Source organism: Tauraco erythrolophus, chromosome Z (genome assembly GCF_009769465.1).
Source record: "Tauraco erythrolophus isolate bTauEry1 chromosome Z, bTauEry1.pri, whole genome shotgun sequence".
Lineage (NCBI taxonomy): Eukaryota > Metazoa > Chordata > Aves > Musophagiformes > Musophagidae > Tauraco > Tauraco erythrolophus.
The window spans coordinates 58,215,039-58,241,074 of record NC_141496.1 but is presented as its reverse complement, the minus strand read 5'-3'; the positions used below and the strand labels follow the sequence as shown (position 1 = coordinate 58,241,074).

The 26,036-nt window shown below is 39.1% G+C and overlaps 1 protein-coding gene across 3 annotated transcripts in view; it reads right to left on the bottom strand.

Moving 5' to 3' along the window:
• EPB41L4A (erythrocyte membrane protein band 4.1 like 4A) overlaps positions 1 to 26,036 on the bottom strand; it is a 144,354-nt gene that overhangs the window by 34,925 nt on the left and 83,393 nt on the right. For 2 of the 3 annotated variants that reach the window (XM_086629341.1, XM_086629342.1), the window contains exons 7-12: positions 23,547 to 23,634; positions 21,304 to 21,392; positions 20,852 to 20,915; positions 11,024 to 11,115; positions 9,972 to 10,049; positions 6,622 to 6,734 (exon numbers count right to left, since the gene is read on the bottom strand). In XM_086629341.1, coding sequence (XP_086485467.1) covers positions 6,622 to 6,734; positions 9,972 to 10,049; positions 11,024 to 11,115; positions 20,852 to 20,915; positions 21,304 to 21,392; positions 23,547 to 23,634 — 524 coding nt within the window. The remainder of the gene's footprint in view (positions 1 to 6,621; positions 6,735 to 9,971; positions 10,050 to 11,023; positions 11,116 to 20,851; positions 20,916 to 21,303; positions 21,393 to 23,546; positions 23,635 to 26,036) is intronic. The other variant, XM_086629343.1, reaches the window with a different exon arrangement.

The following is a 26,036-nucleotide window of genomic DNA, read 5'->3' as shown; positions in this document are numbered from 1 at the left end:
GGATAGTGAGGTGGATTGTGAACTGGCTGAAGGATAGAAGGCGGAGAGTAGTGGTCAATGGGACAGAGTCCAGTTGGAGGCCTGTATCCAGTGGAGTCCCTCAAGGGTCGGTACTAGGACCAGTATTGTTCAACACATTCATCAATGACTTGAATGAGGGAATAGAGTGCACGGTCAGCAAGTTTGCTGATGACACTAAACTGGGAGGAGTGGCTGACACACCTGAAGGCTGTGCTGCTATTCAGAGAGACCTGGACAGGCTGGAGAGTTGGGCGGGGAGAAATTTAATGAAATAAAACAAGGGCAAGTGTAGAGTCTTGCATCTGGGTAAGAACAACCCCATGTACCAGTACAAGTTGGAGACTGAACTGTTGGGGAGCAGCACAGGGGAAAGGGACCTGGAGGCCCTGGTGGACAGCAGGATGACCATGAGCCAGCAATGTGCCCTTGTGGCCATGAAGGCCAATGGCATCCTGGGCTGTATTAGAAGGGGTGTGGTTAGTAGGTGGAGAGAGGTTCTCCTCCCCCTCTACTCTGCCCTGGTGAGGCCACATCTAGAATATTGTGTCCAGTTCTGGGCCCTCAGTTCAAGAAGGACAAGGAACTGCTCGAGAGAGTCCAGCGCAGGGCCACAAAGATGATGAAGGGAGTTGAGCATCTCCCTTATGAGGAAAGGCTGAGGGAGCTAGGTCTCTTTAGCTCGGAGAAGAGGAGACTGAGGGGGGACCTCTTTAATGTTTATAAATATGTCAAGGGTGACTGTCATGAGGATGGAGCCAGGCTCTTCTCACTGGCATCCAATGATAGGACAAGGGGAAATGGATATAAGCTGGAACATAGGAGGTTCCGCTTAAACATGAGGAAGAACTTCTTCCCAGTAAGGGTAACAGAACACTGGAACAGGCTGCCCAGAGAGGTTGTGGAGTCTCCTTCTCTGGAGATGTTCAAAACCCACCTGGACACGTTCTTGTGTGATCTAATCTAGGTGGTCCTGCTCAGGCAGGGGGATTGGACTAGATGATCCTTTGAGGTCCCTTCCAATCCCTAACATTCTGTGATTCTGTGATTCTGTCACCTCTAAACAGAGAAGGATGGCTACAGTCAAAAATCACAAATAAAGATGATAGCACATGAGAACAGGAAGGATAAATTTCCCACCTTTAAGGAAGGTATGGGTAGTGAAATGAAAATGAAGAAGGTCAAAGTGTTAAACTACAAGGATATCTCAAGGTTTCTGACTGTATTTTTTTTTGCCTGCAGACACATTTAGCTTCCCTTTCCTAAGCCATCAAATACGTAAGATAAAATAACCCACTACAGTGATTTGGTCCACAGAAGTAAGGAAATCAGCAAAGATACGACTTTTTCAAACTAAGGACATAATTTCAGTACTTCACATGTTACTGTGTGAGGTCGCTTCCAATTAAGCCCCTCAGAGCACTCATAACTTGATGGAGCAATAAGACCTCATGCTCCAAAACATGTCATAGCTATGAAACAACTGGCAGGAAAAGAGCCAGGGGTCAAGTGCTATAAAAGTAATAGCCACCTCCAGAACTGATCCTTTGCTATGTTTGTCAGGCAATGGGGGGTTATGAGACGCAGAGTCAGACCACGCAAGTGAAGAAAATCTATGATGCCTTTGCAACTCCTTGAGTGCCCTGCATGAAGGCTGGTGCTGCAGAGCCTACAACATGGGGCATCTCCACTTCTGGAGCAGCCAGTACTAGCAAATCCTTACAAAAGAAGCAGCTCCTTTTCACTGTTGAGTTGCCTGGTTACCACTCTACTATTTTAACAAGTACTTAGTTGAGGGAAAACCAAAGAAAAGACAACATACCAGTGACTATCACACAGAGGCAGAACAAAATAGGTTGCTACTGAGACAAGACCTCATATTAGCCATGTTTGACCTTTGCTTTCCTTTTTTTATAAAAAAGCTCTTGCTGTACAACTGTTTTGTACAAGTAACTAGCTTAATTAGGAGCTTTCTGTCCACACAGAAATTGTAATAATTGTCTCCAAGTATGTTCCACGTCATATGTCTTTCGATAGCTACAGTACTGTTCTACCAACGTACACCTCCATATGACACAGCATCCCTAATATAAGACAACAGTCTCCAGAGAAAAACTGTCCAAACACTAATACCATTGCAATAACTTATCTATACCTCTGTTTCTAGTATGCCAAGGTTACAGGCCTCTCGAAAATACCTTAGATAGACAGAAATCTTGAATGTCTCACTTGTAGAAGGTTTTCCTGTTTGTTTACCTTTTGTCAGGTAAGTTAATGTCAGTATTCACTGCACTGACTTTTTCCAATAAGGTGAAAGCACACACTTCGATTCACTCTCACAGCCATCTTGATGCTGATCGGTGCATTCAATTTAAATAGACCATTAGATTTTAAAAACTCAAATGTCCAAAAGCTCAGGAGCCTGGCAAGCTAATCGGGTTGTCATGCCTGCTTCTTATCAACTAAAGTCATTTCACTGACATTATCTGGAAGTAGCGTTTGTATTTAAATCTATTAATGAGGGCAGAAGATAGTGTGATCAAAAGGAAAACATGCAGTAAGAGCTCATGCTTTGCACTGGGTGTTACTAAGAGCCTACAAAAATGAATGGACTTCCATACGTCTACACTAGCGTAGCCTACTCTGTGATAACATTTCCAAAACTAGTTTCCAAACCTGTAGCCTCAACATTTTATGCATCTCACCACTACCTGCGTGCAATGCAGAAGTGATCACACTCATCCTTTTACAAAAACTGGGATTTAAAATAAACTTTGAAGAGTAAAGCTCAGAGTAAGCAAGTAAGTAAATAATTAAGTAAGCAGAGAAAACTACCCCAACATTCATTTTCTAAAATTTAACTTTCAAACTCAGCCTCACAACTTTCTGGGAAAAGATTTGTGACTTTGAACGTGCAAGACCAACAATTCCAGCTACCATGACCGAGGCTGGTGAAGCAGGGTAATGATAGGCGACTGTGGTAATACATTAAGTTAGTCAGGGCAGGGATTGTGGGATTGTGACTGACTGTGATTGCTCAGGGACTATGATAACACAGACAGTACTGTAATTTTAATATCCACTCTCAATTCTCCACCTGGCTTTTAAATCAGAATGGCAGCACTTTACACTAGTTTATACAACTATCCAGAGTGCAAAGCAGGGACAAATCAAGTCCTCAGCTAGCAAACAACAACAAACCCTAAGCAATGTGTTTTGCCCTTCTGAATAAACTCAGACCCACGGCAACAGGTCCAGTCACATCAATGTTTGTCCAGAGAGGACATTCCCAAGGAGCTTTTCGCGTGCAGCATTCAGACAGAAGAATAAGGAACACTTTCACTCTATGCACTGTTGCGAAAGCTGAACATTATCAATCTTGCCTTAAGAGGGTAAGGCAGAACAATGAGAGATCCTGTTCCATGTTTGAGCTTATGATCTGCCAGCAGAAAAATGCAACTGTAACTCTCTCTTAGCTGAAATGAAATGGGGAGAATAAGCAAATGAAACAAGCTACATATATCTCATGTATAAGACCTTACAGAACAAAACAAAACAAACAAAAAACCTTCTCCAACTGAACACCAACTTGAATGCCAACCTAAACACACATTCCAAAAAAAACCCAAACAAAAACCCCCAAAACGGTACTAATATAAAAGCATTGATTGCATAGCCATTGAAGTTTCCTGGTCTGACTTTTCCACTACCTCTAGAACAACTGAGATATGAAATATATTAAGCAAGTGACAAAAGGGAGGTTATTGCATTTTAAACCACTGTAATCTGGACTCCAGGAAAATAAGCTGCCATGCTAAAGTCAAACTGCCTACACTGTCTATCCTATCAGTGGAATCAGTCAATGGCAGTGGCTTTCATACAAGAAAGCTAGTTTCTCTCTGTTCACAGTATTATTTCCTTCAATCCTTCTCTTAAAGCACAAATATTTTTATGGAAAACATGAAAGTAAATATTTTCTGTCAGTGTCTTGACACTTACTCCAACTCTTAACCCAGAGTTCATCAAGTGGATGCAGTCCTAATGACTTTAGCATACTTCAATGGACCAATGAGACAAAGAAACATTATTAGTCGCTCAGCTCTGCAAAACATTGCTAACCTATACCTTCAGGTGACAAAGTATAAAAAACATGTACTATATAACTGGGAGTAACACCAGAACACGTATACAAAAAGAATAAGCAAGGGAAAACATTTTAATGAGATGTCAGAGGTTAGAGGTTTTAGCACTTCACACGCACCTCTACGATGGAGGCAATGCAGACTGCACATGCCACAGCCATTCATTTGTAGCTACTGGTGCATCTAATTGCCTCCAAAAACACTGCTGTGGCTGGTCCCATTACTGGCACCAACAGATAAAAAACCAAACCAAACCAGAATGGCTAATTGAACTGGCTACAGAAAGGAAGCTTTTAATGCACTTAACTTTGCAATCTTATGAAAAGGGAAAAAAGTAAAGAAGTAGGCGACGAAGGATGGCTGAACTTAGAGAAGGTCGAAGGAAGTTACTGTATAAGAACTTTTATTGGATACGGATCCATTTTTATACAGATCCTAGTTTAAGCAGCGTTTGGCAGAAAACACCTTAAGAAATATGTAATACATGCACATTTAAAATGTTAAACAAGGCATATTTAATCTTAACACACCACACTAGAAACACAAAATCAAGAACAAAGACTAGCCGTCAATGCTAACCATTGGCATAATCTCATTATGCAAAAGGAATATTTATTTTAAGAAGAAATACAAGTTACACAAATACATATGAGTAAGATGGTGCAAATGCAGTCTTTTTATTTCAAAGTAAAACAGAGTATTTATATCCATCAAAACAACAAACACGTGTTGCCCAGAGAATTATGCGCCATGTTACATCAGCAGAATAGGCCATGGGAAGTTTTCAGTTTTCCTCACAATTCTAGTCAAAGAGACCAAAAAAAAAAATCAACAAGCACAACATGTACGCCCTTACAGCAATACACTCTGACTTTCATTGCCTGTGCTAAGGCAAACATTATCTTCAACTAAGGGCTGAGTTTACCTCTGAGTAGCCACACAATTTTCTGCACAACTGAACTGGGAACTAGTGAGGTGGGAAATCCTGCTCATTTTGAACTACCACTCTAAGAATGGGGTAGCCCACCTGAACAAAAGTCTAAGTCACTAAGATGAAGAGTGAACAGCTTCTTGTCCTCTTAGGCATGCACTGACAACTGCAGACATAACAAAAAGATACCATAATCAGAAAGTAAGGCAATCCTTTTCTTCTTACACGTAACTAAATAAAATAAAACAAAACAAAACAAAATAAAACAAAATAAAACAAAATAAAATAAAATAAAATAAAATAAAATAAAATAAAATAAAATAAAATAAAATAAAATAAAATAAAATAAAATAAAATAAAATAAAATAAATCTGTTCTAAGCTGCTTGTTTTTACCAAGGGCAATACTTTTAATTACACTACACTGCAGCTAAAAGGCAGAACACACCAGCTTTGTTTCTGAGTAAAAACATGGCATCCAGAACAAACATGGGAGGTTTTCAGATGCATATATCTTCTCTTTTTTTAAAAAATGGGGACTCTCAGAAGTTTATAATGTCATAGTAGTCCATGATAAAGAGAAATCTCGCTTACGTTTTGAAGCTTAGACAAGTTTTTTTCTCTAACTGCTGACACATATACATATAAACCTAACTCTGTTCACAAGTTCAACCGAAGTATGCGTGACTGCTGTCATAGATGAAGCTAAGCATATACATGTAATCACATGTAGAACTGGAGCTTGACATTAGAAAAGCTTTTTGCCTCTATTACTAAATTTCAGCAAACATCCATTATTCTGGGACAGGACTCCTGTGATCCATGCTTAATCTTACATGTTTCCTCTAATACCTGTAAAAATTTCCAATTTCCCCTGACATCATTTCAAGGCCAGGTTGAACGGAGCCTTGAGTAGCTTGGTCTAGTTGAGAGGCGTCCCTGCCCATGACAGGGAGGTTGGATTAGATGATCTCTAAGGTCCCTTCCAGCGTATGCCATTCTATGATTCTATGATCTTTAGCATGCAGAATAGATTTCCAGCTCACACATTTGAAGTATGTTAAGCAGAAGGCATGGTACTAACTTCAGTTCCACTTAATATCAAAATAAAGGGATACTGCCCTTGAACTAGGAAGAGGATGTACAAGAGAGACACCTTGGGTGAAGCAGCTGGAACAACGAGGTACCAACCACGACACACGGGTATAAAATTCTTTAGCGAGAGACAGGACTTAAAAAAAAAAAACATGCTCTCACTGCCTGTTTTCAAGCTTCCTTTCCACACTTTACATTAGACCTAAACCATGGCATTTTATCATGTTTGACACCATCTCTCTTACTTTTATCCACAAAGCTAGAGTTTTGAGATCCAGTTAAGGTCAGGTACAAACAGTGACCTAAGGCAAAAGAGAGAACCCATTCTGAGAGATCCTTGAGGACACTGCAGCAGTTCTGAGTCACCTCTTGAAAACAAAATGAACCAAAGACTGAAAATGACATCTCTCCACAGGCCCAGCAGAGAAGGACTTACCGGTCTGTTGTGTTCTTTTGGGATAAGTCTTGCTGCGACTTCTTTCAATGCACTGGTCAGGCCGCGGGAGCTGCACAGAAGGGTCTCTGGTCATTTGCAAAGATGTCCTGCCACTTGAAAATGCAACAAAATCATGGGATAAACACTTGGGAAGAGGATCAAAGAAACAGAGGCACTTTAGACTCAAAAAAAATGCATGGGGTTTGGGCAGCATGTTTGTTAGCTATTCACTTCTCATCTCAGCTCTGGTTCTCCTGCAGAGTAGCACAATCCTGATTTTTGTTTTGAATCATTCACAGAACCATCAATAGATTGTGCCAATCTCTTCTAAATTGGGTACTTTCAGAAGGAGCTAAACAACTAAAACACAATGCTGGTTTATTAGGAAGAGGCTAAGAAAGTGTGACCTTTTGCAATCTCGCATATTCGAACATAAGATTTCATAAATAATTTGATTACTTCCTCAATTCTTTCTGTAAGTTTTTATCCCAGGAAAACACATATTTGATACTGTTCAGTTCCAGTCAGTAAGGGACTACTTCCCTGCCATGTGGAATGACATCCTAAAGAGTAAAGAGGAATCAGGATTTCTACTCAATTTATTATCACTTGGGCCTATACTACTGAGAGCAGTTTATTACAGTTTGCTCTCACTAGTATAAAACCTTCCACTCACAATAACATCTCCACATATTAAGCAAAGCATCTGCTCTTAAGACAAGGAAATTGCTTTCCTGAAGACTATCTGTCACCTAATGAGAAATACCTAGAAGATTAAAAAAAAAAAAAAAAAAAAAAAAGCCAAAATATAATATTATGGTCCCCTTGCATACAGTCAAATGGTGAGATTATGGTTTCTGCTTTGATCTAATGATGTATACAGAAACACAACACCGTCACTGCTTTTGGGCTACAACAGGGACCAGAGGCAGAGGTAAGACAATCAAAGCCGATGGGTAAGTGAAGAGAAGATTCTCAAAGCACATGAAAATGCTGTTACCACTGCTCTGAATTCCAAGACAAGAGTTAATATGTCAAACATCAATTGATTATCACTATTTATCATTAACACTGTATAATCAATACGGTGCAACTAGATGTCACAACCCACATTTATTAGCATATCTACTCAGGTCAGGAGGAGTCCTTAAGAATCCCTGCAGCAAAACAGGGAACACTTCATACCAGAAGGGAAATACACACTTTAATGTGCTTTAGACAAAACTAACATTTATAAACATAGCTGTCAGTAACGACTATCATCCCAAAATGGCAACCCATATTACAGATCACCCTTGAAACTTACTGAAAAAGGAAGATAAGCTTAAACGCACCACTAGCAGGAATAAGTCAAACATAGTTAACTGCCTTATGGTATTTTTTTTTTTAATTGACTGGAAAGTACAAAGCTATCTCCTCCCCAGCACCAGTGCCCTCCTCCAATCTGCTGAAATGATCCAACAGAGGAAGCTCTCACATACAGTACTCTGGAAGGTATCCACTGGACTCCTATCCAGTTTCAGAGATGGGGTTATATGGGTCAGGATCCAACTAGAAACCCCAAAGGCAGTACAATCATTCCCCTATTATCTACAGGAGAAAGAAGCTGGATCACAACAGATAGTGTGATAAGCCAAACAATCTGGATTATTGAAATACATTGAAGAAGATGGGACAAAAACACATCAGTGATCATGGCTGGAGACAGCCTAGGTTCAGTCACATGAGCTCAGGCTCAGCACTGGCACAGTCATCTCTCCATCAGTAACACCTTCCTTACAAGCAAGATGTTACATCCAAGGGTAACAGAGAGTTGACTAGGAATTCTGATTGACTGGTGACAAGTGTAATAGAGCTGCTATTACACACTGCTATCAGTACCTACTACAGTACCTACTACACTAACTCCAATCCAGGAGCTGCTAGAGAAATTGGAGGTTATGGTTTTCTCGTTTTTAGAAAAGTCTTCCTAAGAGGCAGTGCCAAAGAACTGCCTAACTAATGGCTGTCAGCCTTGCCCATTATGATCCATGTATTTCTTGGGCGATGGTGGAAATACAGACATGAAGGAGAGACAGACGACTAAGTCAAAAATAAACCTAAACAAGCCTGGTGTATTTGCAGACCATGGAAAAAAACTCTAGAATTTGCTGCTATAGTAAACAGGGCCTTTTCACCCAGCAGCTTCAAAATAACTACAAAAGATGAAAACCTATTTTTATCCCAACTGGACCAACAAGAAAAAATGAAAATGGAAAAAGAAAGGGCCTGGTTTACAGTTGTGGTTTTGATTTGCTGCTTTGCACCTACTCCCTTTCTGGTTCACTGAATATGCAACTTGAAAGCAATTCTAAAAATCAGACCATAAGTTACTTGGCCCAAAATTGCTCAGCCAGTGTGACAGAACTGGATTTATAACAGTGGTCACCAATTGCCAAATCAAGTGCCTTACTCACTGGACAGAGACTGTCATTTCAACAGATTTAAAAACATGACGTTTCAATAAAACTCAGTAAAAACTACTGGGTTTCTGACAACTTTAACTACATCCTGTATTCTGCTAGAGGATCGTAAACCCACTCTCTCTACCACATCTTCCTCTGTATCACACTATTAACTGACCTTTACGTCACACTGTCTGCTTGGTTAACTTAGACTAAAAGTGAGACCAAGTGCTCCCTATACACCCTTAGTCTGAACTTTACTGCATCGCACAAGGCTTGCAGCCGTGAATGCTAATCCAATTTTGCCAGATACTCCAGTTAGAAAAGAGACACCCATGTTCCTTCAGATGTGCCCTGATTTTTATTCTTAAATCAACAGCACTGATAGCAACAGTACTGCTACAGGATTAGATGCAACCATTTGGATCGAGAGCCTCTGCCATAGCTCAGCTGCAGCTGTAAAGAAGGGGATCACGGTTACGCACCTTATACGCTTCTTTGCGCCAACCCTTCGCTAATTCCCAGAAGAAAGGTGGCAGCCAACACGCCTCCTCGTTTTGGTATTTCCTGGTTGTCAGGAAAAACCCTTTAGGACATGAATATATTTTCAGGACTCACACGGAGATTTTGACTTAAAGCATTGCCAAGGCTGCTCTCACTTTCACTATGGGCTACAGCAGGCCTAGGCCAACTCGGGATCTGGATGGAGAATGTGAAATAACTCACATTTGTCCCAAAACTGTCAGACTCCCAAAAGGAGTCTGTTAAAATGGCCCTGATTCATGCTTTGTCAGCAGAACTGCTCTGAGTCATAGTCTGGTTTGGGTTTTTCTTTCATTGGAAGAAAAGAGGAGAGAAGAAGGAATGAAGGAATTAATTGAAGTTTAAACAATGAAATAAATTCACCTGTATCGATGTTTATAACCTATGGATCCAAACTTGCTGAATTTTCTTGACAGAGAGTTTGATTCATTCTCTGGCACTCTGTGTAGTTTGAAAAATAAAAGAACAGAGTAAGTTACAGAGATAGGTCTCAATTACAGTCCCCTTCCCGAGAAAAGGAAAATACAAACTTTCAGTTCCAAAAAAAATAATTCTGCTAGTTCCTCTTCATCCCTACCTCCAGGTTGACTCTTATGGAGTTGAGAGCTCCACAAAGCCACATGTTTATGCCCTCCTGTTTTGACTACCTCTTTAAAGACACCTCTTTATTTCAGGGTCTACTATAGACTGCTGGCTACACCAGCCTCTCTTTTAATATTTCATAGGAGCAGGCAAAAACATCACACCACAGTAATGAGATCGCAGGAGGGATTATGAGCTTACTTATTTACAGCACTGCTAAAGCCTATCCCATCCAAGCATCCCATTGACCAATTCTTAGCTAGACACCCTTGCACATTTCTGTCAGTGTTTTTCAACAGTAAAAGAAAGTGTTTTGAGACATGTAATCTTGGAAACAGTCCAATCTTTGAAACTATACACTTCAGTAAGTAAGCAAAACATTACGGAAATTCAATGTCTTCCTATGAAAAAACAAAGTTTCTGTGCATTGTAGAAAATAGGAATGTCTGAAATCCAAAGGCCTTACTCAATTCAATGCTGCTACAGAACATATGGGTTAAATACATAAAAATGTATATGGCAGCTTTAATCCTGCCATATACGTTTGCGGATACTTCTGGTAAAGCCTTTTTTGTGCAACCTGAGATACTGTTTCAAAAACAATTCTAAGACAAAAGAAACCACCAAACTACCCAATTTTAAAATTATTGTTTCACATCATTATAAGAAAAGGGAAGGCATCAGCTTTAAGAGCATTCTATAATCAAGAGCCAAAACGTGTTTCCAGGCAGCAAGTCTCGGTTACACCACTCTAGGTATAACAAGGTTCTTGCTCAATATAGTCTCCCTCCCTCCCCTTTTAGTAACAAAACGACAACTTCTGCATCACTCACCTGAAAAACGTATGATGTTCTACACAGCATTTCCAGAGATGTTTGCATGTGATCTTGTTACGTGCTTCAAAAAAGAAAGACGTTTCATTGCACTGAAAACAGAACAAAACAAATCAATATTGTTATGAGGGATTCTGCCAGTGAAGTCAATCTTCATTTACTGAACACGAGAACTGACCATCTCGTATCAATGCACATACGAGAACACATAAATATGAAGAAATGCAGGTTCTATAATTCTGCAGAGTTCTTCATTTAAAAGAGGTTTTCTTTTTGGTTTCTTATTGCCTGAAAATAATTATTTAAAGAATCAATTCCATAGATACAGAAAAACAGAAGAGAAAGGTGATTACTGAAACACTTCTGTTCCTTCATTTTTGTTTGTAGATGTCAGCTTTTTTCCTAATCAAAAAGCACAAAGTTTTTTTCAAATAGTATGTTGTTGATGTTTTCTGAAAGTGCACCTCAGACGTCAAGCAAAAATATATGCCCAAGGCTCTGTTTAACAGCATACAAAACGTCAAGAATAAGTGAAGGAAAGAAACAAAAGGTTTGTGATAGACTAATATGAAGCAACACAGAGAGAAAACGCATAAAACATACATGCAGAGAAGAATAAAGATAAAACTGGAAATAAAAAAGATGAGTGGAAGGAAAGATTAAAAAAAAAATTAGCCAATTTCAGAATAATTCAAAATTCTAGGAAAAAGGTCAAAGGTAAAAGCCATGAAATCCACCTTAAAATCTCTTAAGGAAGTCAACAAAAAGAATATTCAAAACTTAAAACCTATTCACTGGAAATTGGCAGTCAATAGAATAGACATTAGAAAAAGACAGTGAGAGATGAAAGAGAATTCAGACATACACAAACTATAAAGCACTTCCAACAGACAAGAAAAAACAACAGACATATCACACTGCTTGTTTCCAACAAGATAAACGTTCAAATATGTTCACACAAAATACACTTCCATATTATCTGTCACTCAGTAAACTTCAGTGCTCAGGTTTGTGTCTGTGAGTAGTCTCACTGACTTCAGTGTGAATCCTCAGCGTGGTATGATACTGTCTGTAACAAAACTGTGTCCTAAAACCCCTTCCCCGATATGTGAATTACAAAGGGGACATGATTCATACCACATTTGGCAGCTGATTTCAAGAAATGGATGCCCTGGTGTTGGTTATACTTCTGCAGTGCCATGCATAGGTAGGTGAAGAGTTCTGGCAAGCTTCTCCCACTCTTCCTTTAATGAGGTATGGTGACCTGCAAGCACCTTGCACACCATGAACTAGTTCAGTATATTCTCTAGAATTCAAAATTTCACCTCCAACACAAACCAATTACATCTCTACTAACAGCTGTCAGGCAGCCTCGCAAAATCACGAATTATCTGCTCAAGCAGCCTTTCCTCCACCTTGAAACAAATAACAGTGAAAACGACAGAATTTTGCACCTGTGGTTAGAATAATTGAGATTTCATTCCCTGGTAAAAAGAAAAAAAAAACAAACACCAGAAAAACCCCACCAAATTGAAGACATACAGATGATCTTATTTTCTCCCATGGATTATTTTAATTAGCTGTCTAGAACAGTCCCATGGAATAGCCAAGGAGTGGAAATCATCCTCTAGTCTTCTTTCCCAAGCACATTCTCCTCTCCAGGGCACCCCAGCAAGAAAGAGGAGTACAGTAAGACACACGGCACCAAGAATGCTGAAAACTAGGATTTGTCTGAGATTACTATGCATAGCATAAAATCATTATATAGCAGATTAGTCCCATAAATATATTCCTATAGTTCTTTAAAATACAATTTTAAGCTTGACAAGGATCTTCATCTCTCTGCAGCATTCACAAGGGGGTTAAGTTGGAGCAAAAATAAGTTTCATTTATAAAAAGCAAACCGAGAATTTAAAAACTGAAGCTCTTTTTTAAAAAAATGAAAATCTAAGTAACTGAGGAAAAAAATTTAAAAAAAGGTTCCTAGAGAATCTTTAAGATTGTCAAGGAGAAAATCTATTTATACTAGAATTTTCAAGAGTAATCATATTGCTTTTGATCCTCTGGCAACCAGGATGCAAGTCTACCCACTGAAAGATCACACTGTATTTTTACATTTTTAAAGTTTTAAAGAAGGCATGTGAAGGGATACTTTTCATTTGCTTATTTTACACATCATAGAAACATAGGTTCAGAATTTATTATTTAATTTACATTACAACATCTAGATCAGACTATCATCTGATGCAATTTCATATAAACCCACACAACTATAGTCACCAGTGCACTTTTAAAGGAAAATATCAGATTAGGCCTGTAGTATTGAAAACTTTATGCAATATGATGAGTCAATTTAACTCCTATTAGTAAAGAACTCAGTGACTCACTTTTAATATGCAGGATCTTGCTCCTTCTTTGTCCACTCCTAAATTTTACTTTTACACAAAGAATCCTCTGCTGCACTTTAATTTATTTAATTATATAATATCGGATGAGAGAGTTTGTGGGTTGGGGGAAGGGAGGGGTGGTGAAGAGAAGCCAAGGGTGGTTTGGGGTTTTTTTTAAAGAGACTTTTTAAACCAAGGTATTTCTGCTGTCCAAATGCCACTGGAATTCAGTGAAAGATTCCCATCAGGGAAAAGATTCTACTTGTCCATTTTCCCTTCTTTAAGTCAAAGTTTTAGAGTTTTCCCATATACCGAACAAATGGCACATAACACATGAAAATCAGTGACTTTTAAAAGAGAGACAGTAGAGCCACATTGCCATATGATTGAAAGACCTGAACAGCAAACATTACTTATTCCATCATTTGAAGGCATTATTTTCTAAGGTGAAAGAAAGCTCATCTCAATTGGTAAGAAAAATGTTTTGATGACTGACTACATGGTGAAACATCTATAGTTAGTATCAGCAATCAAAGGTACTCAGGAAAAAACAGCATAGCCCTGTAGATTCAATTTATCAACAAGTTAGAGAATTCAGGTCTGGAAAAGAAACAATTGCCTAAAACTCAGAGGATGGACCAACAAACTTTCTGATAACACACTGAGGTTTTTTTATTTGAATTTGAAGGAAAAGCACATGTTTGAAAACTGTTGCCTCAGAATGGATGCTTGTACTAAGTCAAATAGCACAGTTAAATTTTATTAGAGAGAAAGAAAGCCTAAAACGTTCATCTCCACAGTCTTTCACCAACACAGAGCAGACAATTCATAATTCTTTTACCATTTTCCACCTTTTCTGCAAAGAAGTCAGTAACTTAATGCAACTAAGCCCAATTATGACACTGCATACAGCACATCTAGGTTTAGAACTTCCTCCATTTACATTTTAAGGTCTGTAAGAGTACTCTGATTACCCTCACAATTTATAAATGTATATATAAAAATTAAGCAGTACTGAAAGCAGTAACATTTTCCAGGCTTAATCTTTCACCCCTAAGGAAATAAATTTATTTGTATAGGTAAAGCAAGGATGACCTTATCTGTTAACACCATAAACTTTTATTTCCAATAAAAGGCAACATTTTTAGCATCTTGAGTAACTGTTATTTCTTACAGGTAGTTAGAGTTAGCTGGGTTTTTTTCTTATTATTCTCATATATCTGAATCAAAAGAAACAAAGTCCTGTTGTACTTTTACTAATGACTTACAGGAAATGATAATTCCAAACTCATTCAGTGCTGTTTGGTGCCTCACAAGCTACTGCCTGCAACTCATCCTGTTGCTTTCAGAGTGCCCAGTGTACTAAAGGTGAGGCTCGCATGGTAAACCATGATGGCTCGCTGCTTCCAGAGTGGTCCTGGTTGTCAGCAAGCTCTGACAGAGCACACTCTGAAGATGTCTCCTGGCCTTTGAACCAGCTTTGGTGTTGGTCTATGCTTTCAGGAAGACAGCTGTGCTCAAGCACAGCAACAAGCAGAAAACCACTTATTTTCGTATGGTGGTTTTTGATCACATCTGTGACTTGCACCAGCGACGGAGGGGGCAGGACCACATGGCCCTGCTGCAAAAGGACAGGCATAGCCCTTTGCAGCAGTATCTAGTTGCTGAGCTCTTTGGCTACCTTCTCCTAATCCTGAAAAAGGCAAGACACTAAAAACTGTGAGGACAAACATAAAAGATTCCTCTTCTTCTAAATGCTTTAAAAGCTTGTCCTGCAGTATCCAAAACATGCTAAAGCTCATACTGCCATAGCTTTACCACCATTTTTAAACATGGGAGGAGAGAGAGACTAGCACAAGGGATGCAGATAGCTTGACTACACTACGAGCTTGTGAATCGAGAGGCACTCAGACACGCAGCCACAGCCCTTACCTGTTTTAGGCTGCCTCCCAAATCAGCCAGAAGACTGATCTGTCAGGGCCTTTGAGATCTCCATTAAACAGCTGGTAATTGGTACAGCGCCACACCGTAACACCCACCTCCACACACACGCTTAACTGCAAGACTGTTACTAACGCCTTCAAAGGAGACAAGTCAGAGAGGTCATTGCTCTGCCTAACCACAAAACGCCTCTGGAACTGCCAGAGCTGACATACTAGTTCGGGAGTGCCCACGCTGCCCTTTGCAAACAGCTCCTGGCTTGCTCTGCCATGCCAACGTGAACTCATGGCTCTCAAGCTCAGAGCTGCTCTGCGCCTAGCTAGGTCGGTGCCCAGGTGGGGCAAACTCACGTCCGTCTGGAAGAGAAGACACCCACTTAAAATGACAGTTCTTCCCTCTGGGAACCAGAAGATGCCTTGTTTGTCAAGTTCGTAGATTACTCCAAAAATAAGGGGGCCGCTACACCCATTCCGTGGAGCACTGCACCCCTCCACAGATCAAAAACATTCTGAAAACCTATGATTCAGAGCAGGCTTTAGCTGCTATAATTTATGACAAGACATGATACTGTTTCCCACCAATCCAGGCTCAGAAATTGAAGAAGAAAAACCCAGACCCAAAACCACAGTAGGAACCCTGCCAGCATATACACCACTCTTCCTAGTCGCACTGAATATTAATGTAGCGTAAGGAGGGATCTTGCCCCGTTACAGAGCACACTGCATGTACATGTAATACACGTGAATGTACATGTAACAGAATATTAGCACTAGCTCTGAAGCTACTGCTTCCCAACACTATTCTCTGCCAGGTTAGGCGCATATATTCCTAACTTGTATAATGTTCTTTAATTCCTAACTTGTATAATGTTCTTTAAGAACATTATACAAGTTAGGAATTTAAATTAATAATGCTGTGCCAATTTGCATAAAGCATGTCGAGATTGAAACAAACTTATCTCAGCCTCATATTACATCAATTAAAAAAAAAGACTAAAGAAGAATGTACAAAAAAAAGCTGACAGTAACACCTTAGTGGCAATGATTTTAAGTTTATACAGGAATTTTAATTCTAGTTCTCCTTCAAAAATGTTCATTATTGAAGATTTTGCCATCAAGCCTTGAACCAATCTTACAATCCTTCTAAGATGGCTCAGAAAGTAGTTAAGAAAAGGCAAGAAAACCCCCGACCAACAAAAACAAGCCAAAACCATTCCACATGATGTATTAACACTGCTGTGCTTGCTCATCTCCACCATCCACTACCACTCTGGCTTAAGTGGGTTCAAATGCAAATGATATAAGAGTAATTTCTAATTCTTAAACCATAATAAAGATTGAAATGCTATTTTTGTCTGGAACTGAAATCTAAGCTAAACTGGACCTTAGAACAGGAGGAACATCTCTTCAAACCCTGTTCAATCTTCCCAAGAAACTGTAAGAGGAAAAAATCAACTTAAAAGCTCCTGCCTAGAACTTGCACCTCAAGATGGAATATAGTGTGTGACAGGGCAAAAAGTTGTACAGCTGAACCACCTTGTTAATGTAATTAATTTCCAGACTTTTGTCACTTATAAAAAGCAGACAAAAGAATAAAGCATATTTCCAGGGTTTTCTAAGACTATTTAAAAGAACACAAAAATCTTGTGTTTAGACAAGTTTCAACCCCCAGAATCAGGAGTATTATGTGCTTTGGAATTGCCCTGAAGTTCCTCTAGCATGTATCAGTTGTTGGTATTGCTCCTGAAAACAGTCTTTACCAACTTCACTTCATGAATTCAGTTGAGCCGGGCCTCTTCATCTGACTAAGCAAGACTGCAGAGGAAGGCATGCCTTGAAAATGTGTAAATCATTTTTAATTGCACAGTTCGGGTGTTTGTTCTGACTTGAAAGAACCCAAATTTCAAAATCCCTCGAAACAAAAATTTCAGACTTCCAAAAGACCCTTCTCTTACAACAAAAAATAATGAAAGCAAGCGTTTTGCACATTCAACACTTTCTGGCTTGGTGAAAGAAAAACATGAAAAGTAACAAGCATGGAAGCTTTGCATAAACTCTGCGAAGGAGTGAAATCATTCACTGGCATGTTCAGACACAATGTTCAGTGCAATCAAAATAAAACATGCTGTTACGGAAAACAGTATGGGGTTGAGGGGAACAGCACTGGAGTACCTGGTACCTACAGGCAAAAAAGCTCCGCATCTCTCACTCCTGCATATTATTACATTTACGTTCCCAGCCTACCCAATCTACCAAAGCATATTTTTCTCTATTTTGTTTCATCTCCTTAGTTGAGAGAGAAATCGAGGAAGCAAGCTGTGTTCCTCAGACAGGGAAAGCACAAGGTGTGCTGTGCAACCCATCCATCTCCCGCTTCCACACAGTGCATCCATTGTGATTCAACTCCGTTTTGCTGCATCAGGGGGGCCTTTGGCAGCTACCTGTATCGCTGGATCATTTCCAGCAAGGTTGCTCAACAGACATCTATGCTACCGGGAACTGCGCACAGGCATCAGATGGATCTCTCAGTTTTCTTAAAGAAAACTGCACAAACGTACACGTTTCTCATCTTCAAAAATTCTTTGCGATTGCTTGTTGTGTTCAGGGAGTCCTTCTGTGCAGTCCTTGCAGGGGAAGGGTTCCTAATTTCATGCTGATACTTAGAGGTTTCACAGAAAGCCTAACATGTTTCCAGCTCAGATTTCATAGCATGGGTCCACTTAGGGCACAATGAAACACTGATTCAATGATTTACACCACTGAAAAAGAGTTTCTGTCAGGTGGTCCAGATCTTTCGTCTCATGTCAGGATAAGCCACGGATGGCCAAATATTAAGGGCAGTATTTTGTTTATGAAGGGGCAATAATAAAAGCCCTAGGGAGAAAACATATAATACAAGCAAAGTAGTGAAAGATAAGACAAAATACCGATGGTCATGCTTGCATGTAATAGCAACAGGTATGCAGGAAAAATATAAAGAAGTTAAATATTCAGCAAATGTTCTCATGGAAAAGATACGAAGAAGTACAAGAGATTACACTACAAAAAGGAAAAGTGAAGCACCTTACTTAACTGTAAGACAGTAAGCACAAATATCTTCTGCTCAGTAAGTCATCAAGTTAATGAAAAGTGAAACAGTGTAAACAACAAACTCAGCAGCCATAAATATGGCTGACACAGGTACCCCGCAGTGTATTTTTTAGGTAGTCAAAGGACATGGACCAGTACTTTTACACTGCCATGTCTGCCATCTGTCAAGGAGATCAGGATGTCCACTTCACCCCTTTAGTGGGAAGTACACATTCAAATTCTTTCAGTAGCTTTGAAAAAATCTCAGACAAATTTATTGAAAGGGAGAACAAAGAAATTACCACAGGTAACCCAGTGCAGGGAAAGAGCAACACTTCAGTACTAAAAGTATCAACCTGCTCTTGATGAGCAGGTGTACTCGTGAAAGGTGCCTATCATTGTGAATAAAGATAGCTAGTGTGTGGAAACACAAACCAAAATACATCCTGCACAGTTTTCACTACAAAATAGAAAACATGATTCATATAAAGCACTCAACAGACTCAGAAATAATCTGCTCTTCCTTTTACACGATGTGAACTCTTTGCTACATGCCATAAAGTTCCAGCTAAGACACAGGAAAGTCTCCATTATTTCTTCTCTTCCTGAATCTTGGTGAATTAAGTTTTCGAGGAGACGTATAAATACAGTGATGAGCTTTCTTCTTCTGGGTGCAGAGCAGCATAAATTCTTATCACAGCTTTAATCCAGAAAATAAGGCTACTGTTTGCTTACTCCAACCCCTAATTTTGCTCAAAGTAACACCACCAGAATGTTTAACAAGAAGGGAGAGGAAGATTTTTCTGGGCCATTTTGGCCTTTCCTGATCTTGTTAGGATACGAAGCACTGTAGAAACACTTCAAATGAGTATTAGTTGCAAAGGAGATTTTAATGCTTGTACACACCCTTGTACTTAGTGTTCTCTTGAACAATTTCCTAAAAGAACCTGTTGAGACTTGAAATTATGAAGCGCTGTCTAAGCGTTTGCCTTATGATCACAATAGAAAGTGTTCATCAGCCATCAACATTCACAGTCTCGACTTAAGCACATTTTCCAAAGCTTCCAGGTTTTCCACACAGCATGTTACACCTTTGCAATTCCACATGGATCAGGCAAAAACTGTACATATGTGGCATCAAACAGAAACTACAGCATCACTTCAATGCAATTCACTCAAGTCAAACTTGGACTTGTTTATACATGAACAGGCATTCACCCTTCACATGAAACATTGAGAAAAGTTTTCCCAACCTTCCCCAAGCCTTCAAACAACGCTCTGATTTCAATAAACACACCATTAGAAATAAAATTCCCATAGATCACCACACCAAATAGAAACAAATCACTTGGGAGTAACAAAAGCAAAACTTGCTAATACATCTGCAGAGACACAAGAAATGTTGTCTGCTATAGAATCAAGACAACCAGTCAGTGGTACACTTACATTTCCCAGAATGTACCAAATGGCCTCATGGATGAAACTAAAATCCACTACATGAATAAATGAAGATACATGGATAATCGGTAAAGGAGAATACTGCTAGCAGGCTAATACTTTTTCAAAACTATAAAATTTCGGTCCTGATATTCCAAAGAGACCTACAAAGTATTTAAAAAAAAAAATAACTCAGAAAACTAAACTGATAACTGAACTAGATACTAAAAATCATAGCCTGACTGCAACTATTTGTTTTATTACACTTGATAATTTTCCCTGCATCCTCAACACTCTCCTCATCCCCCGCCCTGCCCCACATGCTCCATAAGTGACAAGTATCTTCCTCTTTTATCCACTGACTCTATCTTAAAATCTCTTTTCTTGCTATCAAACTGCTATCCTGGCTCCACTCGAACCAACATTGTTTTCGCTCAAATGGTCTAACAGAACAATGAAGTTCAAGTCTTACAAATGGGTTTCAAGGTATATTATGTGGCTGCTTCTGTTTCCAAGCTACAAAATTACTTGTGCCTAACAGCTTTCTAAGTTTTCCTCCATTCACGTTTTGGTTAATATTAGCTTTCCCTGTAGATTTAGTATAGTTTAAAAGCACTATGTAACGCCATAAACAAGGCATTGCAGAAGCAGTCTACTCTAACTTACAGAGCATGACACAAACAAAGTTTTGTTACAAAATTCCTACTTCAGTACTATACTGCTGAAGTTCTCTTCCCTTGCCTGCAAAAGGTGGATAGAAAAATCTTACTTCCTCCTCTCTTCAATAAAACTGCAAGTGTCATCAGGAACATACTACATTTGAGGATAAGATAATTTTCCTGCAGTAACTATCAATAAAATTAATTTCACTTTGATGGTTCCTTGAAGTAAATTTCAGTAAAATAAACTAGGCCTTGACAGACACACAAAAATTCCTACTTCATTAGACCTGAGACTACTGGTTTTGTTTCTTTTAGGCTTAAATAAAAACTTACATCTTTTCCCAGGACTCTAAGTTCAAACTGTGTTTCCTTGAAGTGAACTTTTGTAATTCTAGGCCTGTAATATTGGGAAAAAAAAAAGACAGACAGCACTTCATGAGACTTTAATTTCATGCATATAAAATAAAAAGTTGTATACATTTACATACAAAGACAAAAAGGAATTCATAGGTAGATTTTTTTTTTCATGTATGCACCAGATATCAACAGAGAATTAGCAGTACTTAAACATTTCAGCATGAGTATGGTAAACTCATGAACTATTTTTTTGACTACTTGGATTATCAAAGAATTAAAAATCTGTATAATCCAGACAAAGATTAGGAATTCCAAGTTTTGAGGGGGTTTTGATAAAATTAATCTTTCAAGTAGACATCGCAAATCATACATTTTCATAAAACATTGTTATTATTTTAGCACAGACTGCACATTTAAATTATACATACCAGAAATATTTTCCTACTTGTTTTTTATTCTTGTAGACAACAACTCCTATGGGTGTTAATCCTAAAAAATACTCAGATTTGTTTTCACCCTAGAAAATAAAAACGTATGTATGTCAGTCATACAGTTGCAAGTTGTATCACTGTAGCAGTGAGGTCTAGTGAGGAAGCCACCCTGATGACTGACTTGAACCTACTGTTTCACTCTTTCCTGCAAATGGGAAAATAGTACTTGACCTACCGATGAAAACTTCTATATGAAAACTTGTAGGCACAGAGCCTAAGAGGCAAGAAAGACTGTCGGTGAGGGAAAGAATGGGAGATTCCACATGCCATGGTGAAAAATAAAGATAACCTTTTTTTTTTAAGGAATTACTTTCAGCTATTTGGCAAGCAGCCAAAACTCAGAAATGAAACTTTTTATTCAGACGTGAATACAACAGACATTCTAACTTTCAACTGAAGGCAAATAGTGATTTTCTGACCTGTTTGACTATCATGTAACCTCACAGCTGCCTTCTCTCACCTAAAATAGTTATCTATCACCTGTGTACTGCTACCAAGTGAAGTAGCTCCTTTGAGAGATTCAGAGTATTTTTTTGTTCAGAATGGGTAGCAACATGCAAGGAACACCTCATGCATCTTCTCCTCCAAAGTAAACTGTTCCTGACGTCCCTATCTGAATCACAAACTACGTCTGGAGAGAACAGGGTGAAAACACCGGTGCCGAGTGGCAGAAGGTCCCATCTCCCCAGTTTACAGTCCGTAACCAAAATCAGTTGCACTCAATGCTTGAAAGAGTGCAAGCCTGAGTGCATAAGGTTAAAAGAAAGTCAGCTGCAAAAGCTCGTTCATCTGCCTGCTGAGGCAACAAAGAAGAGCCCTGCAAGCTCTAAACCAGCAGAGCACAAACCACAAAAAATATCAGCTGTGAGACGGACAGACCGACGGACTGTAGAAAGTGTCCTTCTGTGTGACTGCTGGTGTGAGAAAGCTCAAGCACACCTCTGCGAGCTCTGCCTGTACTCCTCAGTGAACTAGCTGCTAAAGGCAACTTTTAATACATCCAAGCAAGGAGAAGAACTACATCTCTTCATCTGCATAGCTTCTGTCTAAAATGAGGGCTTCTGTTGCTGTTGTCATATAAATAGAAATGATGATATTCATAGGTTAGACTTAGGCATATTACAACTCACCCCTTATTATCCAGGCTCACTGCATAGCAAAAGCAAGGTTAGAGGGGGAAAAAAAAAAAAAGAAAAACTCAAGCTCTGCTAATTTAACATGATTTTGTTGGATCATGTTGAATCTTGTTTCAGTTACTCCCCCAGCTTTCCATGGGTGGGAGGAGCACAGAGCATGGGATATGAATACAATTAAGCCACAGGGTGCATTAAAAAATACTTCATATTTCAGGCTACACAATTTTCAGCAGGAAATACATACTTAATCTCTGGTATTATCTTGATTTCTTTATTTTCTTTCAAGTAATTTTACAAAGTACTGACATCTAACTCAGTGAGCGATCTACATTACAACTCCCCATTTGAACTTCTGATTTTCTTCCATTCAAAAAACCTGCCACAAGCACAATTATTCAAACAAGATAGAATTATGTTTCCACCAGGAGCACATAGCCTCCAGGTGATGACTTGGATCCAATCCCAACATACACGCTGTTTTACAAAAGAAGTGGAGGGTTTTGCTGAGGCAGTACAGACAACTTGCAATGCTGCATGATACAGCTGAGGACAAGCTGGAAACTTACTCTGCATCTTTAACAAAACTTTCACAATGAGTAATTAAAAAAAAAATCAGACATGCTGCTGCTACCCTACTCTAGCTTTTGCAACCGTACTGAAAGGTTTCAGGACACACTTACTCTTGTTTATACCAGAATAATGTGCAAATTCTTGTGTCAAAGACAAAGGTTATAACCCTCTCTCATGTCTCCTGACACTTGCACTTCTTATTTATCTGAATTGTTTTTTCCAGAGTATAACTGATTGTCTTTTATAAGTGTAGTACAATCACAGCCTTTCATCTGAAAACCATTATGCTTCTGTATGTATGAATGACTGAATCCCCCCAGTCTCTAAATATGTCTTCCTTGGCATTTCTTAAGTACAGAGTTTCCTTTTAAGTTATTCTGTGGCAACTAAACTATATAAATACTCTCTCACACATTAGTACAAGAATTTTTTTTTTCATTGTTACCAAGTTTAAAGTATTTAAACAATACTTACATAAACAGGATGGAGATCCACTCCATACATTTCCAGGGATTTGGCCACCCCTAAGTAGTTCACTTCTGCCTCAGCAGGAACTTGACCCCTGTAAACAAAATTCTGTGTAAGAATTTCGCACTTCCAGTCAACATATTAAAATAGATCATATTAATAAATACAGTTTGCTGGTCAGGTATAGCAACCCTTCCTACCTGATTAGACTGTCATTATGCTTTCTGCACAGTACTTCTGCTCGCTCCAAGTGAGACTGAACAGTAGGCACAAACTTTTACTAAACTCTCTGCTGTAAGATCCTACCACAGATATATGCTATCGTATATACAAAGTAAGCCTACTACAGCGGCCAATCTTTTCCTTGCTTTCACAAATACACTTCAGACATTCCAATTTTAGACTTCAATATGCAAAATAACTTTTTTTGCCCCCAATAACTACATAATTATTAATAAAGTAGGAATGGAATGATTGACTGGAGTACTATTTCCTCATAGCAGTGTTGAAGCTACAAAGGATTTCTGAAAGCAGGGTTCATGACTTCAGATAAAACATTCCTTTCTTCACGAAAATTTGCCAACAGAAGTCACACCAACTGGTAATACCCAAGTCTGCTACTGTGAAAACCCAGTTTGGAGTCTGTCTCAAGAGATTACCAGTTTCAAAGATCCAGCTTGCCTTCTTATCTGCAAACATCAATTCAGCAGTTCTTATCTGCAAACATCAATTCATCACTACTATCATCTGCATGCTGGTAGGAAACAATCAGGAAAAACTGGGGGGGGGGAAATGGCTACTAGAAACATATTTGACAGCACTGATGAAGGATTTATTCTCAAAAAGAACTAAATGACTAAACAAATTCAAAGCCTTCAACAGACTTTTCCTCAGAATTTAATTTGTTCTTCCCTTAGTAACTGCTGTTGATACAAGAGCAAGACACTCTGTTGCAAGGCTGAAGTAATTCAAGCTACATTTTCATCTTCACTCCTTTCTAATACTTCTGCAAAAGCTACTGGACCGTTATTGGGAAAGTACAGCACATCTTGTGAAAACATCATCTCAAAAAGATTTAGGAGAAATGCTTCATTTCATTTGCTACCTTTCAAAATCAAGGTGTGAAGCAGAGCTCAACATTTTAACTCAAGACCTGGAAAAGTCCTGGAATGTGAACTTTCTCGCGTCTAGTCTCCCCATTCTCTCTAGCCTAGCAGCGACCTTCCAGGTCTCCCCAACTTTGTATTATGCTTGATGAGGTCAAAAATAGATCCAATGTGAAAGACGTGAAACAGCAGTGCTAACATGAATTCAACAGTACTGGTATTTACAATGCCTTCTTTGTACCTGGGAGATGGGCTGCTTCAGTCCATCTTAACAACAGAGCAGCACTGGTACTGTTTCAGGTGTTAGCCCTTCTTTCCAAGGACTCCTGGAAAAGCAGCAGAGCTGAAGCTTGTAAAAGAAATCCCTTTCTTCAAGAGCTGTATTCCCTAGTAGGTCTGTGATTCACCTCTGTATTCAGAATACGCAGAACACTGGGTATTCAGCATGTCAGCGTTGTCTCATCTGACACATCTTTTATCCACTTCTGCTATAAAAATTTACTCCATAGCTTGATTTTTTTGCAATGTTGTTGGTAGTTCTCAGAAATGCAAGCAAAATTTTCACTGGAGCAGTATTGTCTTACTGAGTACCCAGCAAGGCTACATGTCAGTCCTGAGCAAAGTGGATCACCCCATTACTGAATTAGTGCTAGAATCCAACACCAATCTAAATACAGCTGTGTTTCCTTACTGATCATACTTAGAAAAATGCTGATGTGCTTATTCCACTAGTCTTACCTGTCTCTTCAGAGACCTTCAGGTACCAAAAGGATCAAATGTCAAGTGTGTGCACGTGTATAAATATTTTCAGAATAATACATTATTTATGAGAAAGTGCATTTGCAAAAATATTAAAGGAAGTAAAGATGTGAGCTGGACCTTCTGAAGAAAGCAGATGTAAGCAGGAGAAAGATGCTCTCCCAAATGCAGAAGGAGAAGACAGAAAGCAAAAGGGAGAGGGGAATGTCAGGGCTTGAAACAATTCCCACCATTAACAAAGGGTGTTTCATTTTTAACGTGTATGAAAACACAAACCCTCCTCAGCAACCTGACAATACCCTTCAAAACTAGAACAGTCTTTGCGGTTGGTAATGACAGAGTAGCCAACATTAACAGCCACAGCTGACATGCACCACTCATTTAGATGGACAAAGAGCACCTGAGTGTCACTGATGGCCCTAACAATACCCAAAGCTACTCTCAAAGCTGTCAGGGGCATTTTAGTTTTCCTTATCCCCTGCCGACAGCATGTAATACCAATTCAAAATACACCAACAGCTGACTTGCCAAGTATCAGTTCCAGATCTGCTGCAGTCTGGAATAGGCACAAGCTCTTCCATTTGCACTGAGGGATCACAGCCTTCCTCCAGCACCATGAGTGTCTGCTTCC